This window comes from Limulus polyphemus, unplaced genomic scaffold, assembly GCF_000517525.1.
Source record: "Limulus polyphemus unplaced genomic scaffold, Limulus_polyphemus-2.1.2 Scaffold2349, whole genome shotgun sequence".
In the NCBI taxonomy this organism is placed as follows: domain Eukaryota; kingdom Metazoa; phylum Arthropoda; class Merostomata; order Xiphosura; family Limulidae; genus Limulus; species Limulus polyphemus.
This window is the reverse complement of record NW_013667959.1, coordinates 81,599-89,266: the sequence shown is the minus strand read 5'-3', so window position 1 is coordinate 89,266 and position 7,668 is coordinate 81,599. Positions and strand designations below refer to the sequence as shown.

The following is a 7,668-nucleotide window of genomic DNA, read 5'->3' as shown; positions in this document are numbered from 1 at the left end:
ATTTAAGAAAGGATTTGTATCGCTAAAGTTTCTTCAGAAAGAATTTTTACGGAAAATTAACAAACGACTTGTTTTAAATAGGCTTGACTAAGCCTATATTTCACGCCGTGTGTTACGCGAGAAACCAAGTTTACACAGGCTTTGGTGCCCTATTTGTTTTCAGCAGCGTTTCCAATCTTTCAAGTCTAAATCACGAACAAAGTTGGCAAACATTTGAAAGTACGGGGATGGTAGGTTTATCAGATAAACCACAGCTGCTGAATGATGTAAAAAGTTTGGGTATTCTTTCTTCTTCTTCTACCAAAATCACAAATGAATATATATATATATACACAAAAAGTAAATTGAGGTAGGTTATAACAAAATAAATAAAAAAAAGTTGAAATTTAAAAATATGCAAATAAGGATCGTAAAAAAAAAATAAGGAAACAGGGCTGGAGATACATTGTTTACTCAAAATCAAACTACAAACCTCTGTTTTGGCTCTATACTGTTAGTGTTAGCTAGAATTACATTTGGTGGAGTCAACATATAATTGTCGTATTCATCGAACCTTTTAATCAAAACTTGTAAGTCCCTAACATGCGTACTTTTTTGTGTGCATTTTATATGCGTATAACCTTTGTAGCCAATAGTAAAGTTTTCAAGTGTTGTTTGAACTGAATCTTTACTGTTTTAGGTGTTTTTTGCCCGAACGTTCCGTTAGGGTTTTGTGCCATGCCATCCCTATTATGAACCTCAATCGTTGTTCATGATATTAAGTCATTGCTAACCTTCCCATTGAATCATCTGTTTGTCTGTTACACGCAAATAAAAATGGAGAACACATGTTCAATAAAAAGATGAAATCGGTGATTTGTTAATTTTTTATTTATTTCTCTATTATTTAACATTATTATTGCCACTAAATGAAGTCCAGGATTTTATGAAAGCAACTTTAAGCTTGATTGATATAAAATACTTTATATTTGATAACACTAACAACAGTGAATACACTAAAGTTACAACTTACCTGAATCAGTGTTTTTGTTTCTTGTCGCAAAAGAGTATCTAGTACTTTTAACAGCATTAAAAAAGGCTTCGAAAATTCATTGCCTTCAATGTGTTCACAGTATTCTCAAGCTGGGTTTTGATAATAAGTTTTCTAAGTGCGATTCGATTATTTCTGTTAGGCTACCAATTATTGTTTAGCGGGTCTCTTGTTTATCTCTTGTGATACAAGTAAGTTGTAACGTAACAGCAGTTCCGACCTTTTGTTCGTGGTTTCAATTCGGAAGGTCGGGAAAACTGGCGAATACGAGTAGGACACGAAAGCCTATAAGAAATAGGAATCCATTGTTTCGCTTATTCTAGGATTTCATTTTTAGGTACTACATTATTATGTAAACTTTAATATTCTTTCGTTCAATCAATTGTTGTAGCGTGTCATTCCAATCATTGGACTTTGTATTCCCCACTAATCTTTCTCTCGTTTGATTTTTTTTTCATATATCAGAATATATCAGCAGCTTAAATATTTTAGAACGTTAATAACTTAATGTATTCATTAGGGTATAAAAAAAACGCATGTTTTTTGTTGTTGTTGTTAGGTCTACCGTGTACTGTGGAAGAAATTAGAACGCAGTGTTTTGCTTTTTTTTTGTTTGTTTATTCGTGCGAAGAAGAGACGACATTTACTACACAAATATTTACCCTGTATTTTGAAATTACTGTTCACAAGCGAATTGAACAGTGCATGCGAGTTTTCTGAAAGACAGTTCAGCGTTTACACACACAGTCTACACTAAGGTACGGTATTATTTTGCTTTTTTTATGTATGGTATTCAAAGAGAGAGAGAGAGACCGTTTGAGGAAAAAAACATTTACAACTAGCGTGGGTAAGTAGCATTTACTCTTCTGAGCAGATCAAAATATATTGCTAAAGACGGTGTGTAATAATATTTCAAACATCTCTCTCTTTTCACTGTTAATATCTACAGATGCCGACATGTCATTAAATGTCGTTCAACACTGTGGGAAAGTGGAAATAGATAGAGCACAGCTCCACAGGGGGGAGTAACGACATTGTAAATAAAAGCCGTCAAATTACACATCCGTTACGGCGTTTTTTTCGTTTCTATCATGTTTGTATCATGTATCACTGTGACTTTGAGGTCCACATGTTACTACTCCTTGTCTCTTATTCTAGAAAAGCCCGCTTTTACGAGAAGTAGGGAAATTTTATTACATAGTAAATAGGCCTGTCGTCTCCAATTAAGTCAAAATAAGCTACATAAAGTAATTTCGTCGCTGATATAGGGTATAAAGAAAACACGTGTTTTTTTTGTTTTTCGTTAGGCCCATCGTGTAATGTAGAAAGTAGAACGTACTGTTTTGCTTTGTTTGTTTGTTCGTGTATAGAAGAGACGACATTTGCTACATAAATATTTACCCTGTATTTGAAATTCTCTGTTTCTGCGGGAAAAGTGACTTTTCCCACCAGATTTGGTACAATTAAGGTCATCATAAAAGTGTGTTGTAAAAAAAAAAAATCCCTGTAAGAAAAGTCCAAATGAGGGGTGGTGAAACAGAAATTAATATCCATGCCTCTTTATTAGATTGTTTTGTAAAATTATTTCCTGTATCTTCATTAGGCAATTTTCAAAAATTATTTTGGCCACATTTTGCAGAATTTGACTGTAGTTTCAGTTTCCATAGTACAAATTTCTTTTAAAACTTTTTTTAGAATATTCTCATTTGCGCCATGCTTTCAGTAAGTCATGGAAAACTGGGACCTTTTTTACCTATAAAGTGGATTTTTTATTTTACCGGAACCTTTTTGACAAAGACTGTAAATTGTATGGAACATGCAAAAATATTTAACTTGCGAAAGTAAAATTCGCACATACCAGTTTGATTTCGCATGTTAAATAAATTTGAGGCATGACTTCAGAAAAATGATGAAGATAACGTTTCTTTTTCTATGACAGACGTTAAAATATGAGGAAAATGTGATAAAATATTTATCAGATAGTATGTCAATGGACTGATAATTTGTAGAAATGTTTTAATTGTGAAAAAAGAAAAAAAATTGTGATCCAGTTTTCGTAAAGACTACCAATATCAAGTAAAATATTAGTAAGTAGGGCCTTTTAACGGGTGGCATACTGAACAGTCGGATTTACAGATAAATTTTTATGGTCCAAATATTAAACAGGCGGGATATCTTTTTTTCTTTCTTTCTTTCTTTCTCTTGGAAATCTCCACCAAGCCTATTTCAAAATATGTGGCAATAAATTATAGATAAAGTTTAAAGACGTGACATTGTGTTAATTAGATTAAATATATTAGGTAATAAGAACCACTTCATCTCGCGCCATCTGGCGACAAATGTTACAAGTTGACGTCGAAAGGTAGGCCTTCAACAAGGCCGTCAGTGGAGGTTATTTCGTTGAATCATTGACCGTGATAAATGGCCACAGAGTTTTAATGTCCACATATTGTGATTGTAAATGAATAGTAGTGAAATTAAACCAATCTAAGTATAAGGTCGTAGCTTTGTTCTGGACATTGGGGTTTCTGGTATGTTATATATTGGAGGTTAAGGGGGCAGAAGAACTACCATTTTAATGTCAGTAAGAGTCAAAATGTAAGGAACTTGAAAAATCTTAAAATACTGTTTCTCAGATGAGGGCCTTTAAGTAAAACAGAGCTCTCCAATGGAGGGGGCTAACGCCACTCCGACTATTATGCCCCCTAGCCTCCCCTGGGGAAGATGGATATTCAAGTGGAACATAGCAGATCGTAACTTATGAGAAAACCTTTTATAATGTTTATTATATAAAAAAAAGGCTTAAATTGATACATTATTGAAACAAAACGATTAGGGTGTACATAATATCTAGTTGAAAATAAATATAACAATCGGTAATTGTATTCAGTATTGTTCTTCTAGCAGTTTCCATGTACTCTTCTGACCCTCTCAATAATTCTCTCATTAAATATGCTGAACCTACTATATCAAGTTGTATCAAGTCTCATCAGATCACTTCGGTTCGGTGTGAAGATTGTTATCTGATATAATTTGATATACTATAGTGAATTATCTAACCCTTGTTAAACGATTTGTGTTCCACACAATTATATTCAAACGTTGCCTGGGATAGCATGTAATAATAATAATGAAAACTACGATAATTAACGAGAACCAAACGTTTTATTGTAATAGGTAATAACATAACGTTTTACTGTAACTAAGTGCAGCGTAGCTCTTTACTGTAAGTGGAACATAAGTAACTTATAAAGGATTATATTCTCATTAATTACAGTAAATGTAACTAAGTAGAATACATAGAATACAAGAAACTATCAGTTATCAGTGTAATTAATGAGATAATAGATACCTTTCACTCCAATTTCCGCAAATCCCTCTGAAATTAAGAACGTGTATATTTTATCTGAAATTCGTCCGTACGTTTTTTAAAGTTTTAATGACGGTTATTGTTCTTGAACATTTTCTACACTGTAGCTTGGATCTATCCAGAGTGTTAGGATGTGTATCTTTGATATAAATAATTCTAGAGGCACGAGGGATCTTTCGCGAGTTTGCATAATTTCTATTTGTTTCTAACAAGCAGATGAACACAAAGCTTCTCGACTTCACATGTTTGACATTTCTTGTTTTACAGAACTGCCTCTCGCCGATGGAGAGGACCCGGCATGGCCAGGTGGTTAGGGCGCTCGACTCGCAATCTGCGGTCGCTGGTTCGAATCCCCGTCCCACCAAACATGCTCGCCCTTTCAGCCGTGGGGCTTTATAATGTGAAGGTCAATCATACTATTCGTTGGTAAAAGAGTAGCCCAAGAGTTGGCGGTGGGTGGTGATGACTAGCTGCCTTCTCTCTAGTCTTACACTGCTAAATTAGGGACGGCTAGCGCAGATAGCCCTCGTGTAGCTTTGCGCGAAATTCAAAAACAAACCAAACCGATGGAGAGTTACCACTGAAAGATGCAATAAACCAAACAAATGGTCGCTTTGTTTTAAGGTAACTGTTGAATGAAGAAGGTTAAAAGTTCTTTTAGACTGTAGGGAAAAAAATCTGATTGTTAATTGTATAGTTGTAAAATGTTAGTTTTCAAATCAAACTGTGCTTTTCTCGTAACATTTAAGGTGTTTTGCCTTTAACATACGTACTTTTTTTGAACAGCGTGTGATCTAGTGGTTAGTATAGGTGCATTATTTCCCCGAAAGGAGGCCAAATGCCGCCTGGAGGGGTCACCTGTTTTAACCACTTGCACCACTATACAGTACTGTGTTGTCTGTTAATCGGTCAATCAGTACAGATTAAAATGACGTCACATAAGAGATTCTTAACGTTGCAATTTGTACTGTCGTGAAGTCAGACGTGCGCATGCCATGAATCACGGGAAGAATTATGCACTCTATATGCTAGAACATAGCATGACATACATGAACTTCAAGAGCACGAAATAAAAATACATGTTACTCTGAATTTTGGTTTTATATACACTTGAAGCAGAACACTTTCGAGGATCCTGCTGAAGTACATCTAGTAGGAATAGTTTTGATAACCGAAACAATTCATGTGAATATGACTGAAAATTTTAATTTTTTCTGGAAAGGTGGTGTCTGTTTACTTGTGACCACACTGTGTGTATGTATATGTGTGTGTGTGTGTGTATATATATATATTGTTTGTGACTAAAAAAGTTTGGAAGTCTGTAAATATTGTGAAGAGGGACACGTTGTGAAAAACTGAATAATGGCTCAAAACCTATATTTTTATATTTACTATTATATTTTTAATATCACACATACGTATATTTTGATATTTATTTGACTTTAAATTATAATTCCTGCAGAAGCTGTACTTTAGCTAGAAAACCAGCTTCTCCAAAACTTGAACCACTTTCCGTTACAGGTGACCATCTTAACTGCCCCAATAGCTTTGATGGTATCGGTGGTCAACTGTCCCATGCGATCAAGATTGAACTGAGTGCCGAGATCCACGTGGACGATGAGGAATACCTGACGGTGAGATCAGAACACGGGACCAATCTCGTGAAAATTGCTGTGCATGAGATTGGGCATGCATTAGGATTACCACACAATAACCGCAGCTACTCCATCATGTACGCCATCTACTCACAGTTAATTCCAAATAACAACTTTGAGCTCGGATGGGAAGATCGCAAGATGGTACAGAAGATATACGGTAAGTAGGGTCATTATTACATAAAAAAACCCACTGGCACGGATTTATAACGCTAGAAATCGGGTTTCGATACTCGTGGTGGGCAGAGCACAAGATAGCCCATTGTGTAGCTTTGTGTTTAACTACAAACAGTTACATCAAAAAATCAGTTTTAAACTACAGATTTGTTTAACTTTAAAGTAATGGGTAAGATCCAGAGAATCTTAAAATATGGTAAGTTTTAATTTGTATTTAAATTATAATAATTACCGACATTTATAAACAAAGTATATAAACAGAGTCAAATTTCAATTCCATTAGAGTCGAGTTTGGTTGAAATTAAAAGTTTTTTCAAATTTATGTGTACGTGGACGCGATTGCTATGCCAGAGAACCTTCGTTCCTAATTTGAAATATTCCTCAGAATGAAGACAGCCAGCATCAGCTGCCCCTACATGAGCTTTGGCCGATCCTTTTAACTGACTAACAAGGGTTGACATTGTAATCTTTTACCGTATGCCATTCTTAAAATCCTTCATTACTCGGGTGTTAAAAAGATTATATTAGGAAGATGGTTTTAATATTTATCTTTCGGTACCATCCACCTCACTGTTAACCTCTGATCCAAAGATGGCCGTGTCCTATGGGCGCAATCTTACTGGATGACATCAGACAGCCTGAGTTAGCTTCTTCTAAAACCTTGACTTGTCTACTCGTCAAAATAAGAATATGCTCCTCGGGGATATAACATGAAATATTTAGGAAAAAAACACTTCTGATTCAGTTATTTGAATACAGATAATTACAGGAAACACATCACTTTTACTCTCCTCTATTGTTTGGTTCTCATAAGATTACTGTTTCATTCGGTTCTGTTTAAAACGAGAAACCGTTTTGAGTAGACTGCATCCACAAAGACTGATAAAGGCAGCTTCCTTTGGTGAAATCATCCTTCGATTCGGTTCTGTTCAAGGAAGAGGGACCGTTTTGAGTAGGCTACATTCACAAAGACTGACCAAGGCAGCTTCCTTTGGTGAAATCATCCTTAGATTCGGTTCTGCTCAAGGACGAGTAACCGTTTTGAGTAGGCTACATTCACAAAGACTGACCAAGGCAGCTTCCTATGGTGATATCATCCTTAGATTCGGTTCTGCTCAAGGACGAGTAATCGTTTTGAGTAGGCTAACATTCACAAAGACTGATCAAGGTAGCTTCCTATGGTGAAATCATCCTTAGATTCGGTTCTGTTCAAGGACGAGAGACCGTTTTGAGTAGGCTACATTCACAAAGACTGACCAAGGCAGCTTCCTTTGGTGAAATCATCCTTAGATTCGGTCCTGTTTAAGGACGAGGAACCATTTTGAGTAGGCTACATTCACAAAGACTGACTAAGGCAGCTTCCTTTGGTGAAATCATCCTTCGATTCGGTTCTGTTCAAGGACGAGTAATCGTTTTGAGTAGGCTACATTCACAAA

General features: G+C 35.6%; 1 protein-coding gene across 2 annotated transcripts in view; it reads left to right on the top strand.

The window, feature by feature from the left end:
- The window catches only part of LOC106466701 (matrix metalloproteinase-21-like), a 53,003-nt gene that overhangs the window by 34,183 nt on the left and 11,152 nt on the right, over positions 1-7,668 (top strand). For both annotated transcript variants that reach the window (XM_013926998.2, XM_022394776.1), the window contains exon 6: positions 5,922-6,215. In XM_013926998.2, the coding sequence (XP_013782452.1) occupies positions 5,922-6,215 (294 nt within the window). The remainder of the gene's footprint in view (positions 1-5,921; positions 6,216-7,668) is intronic.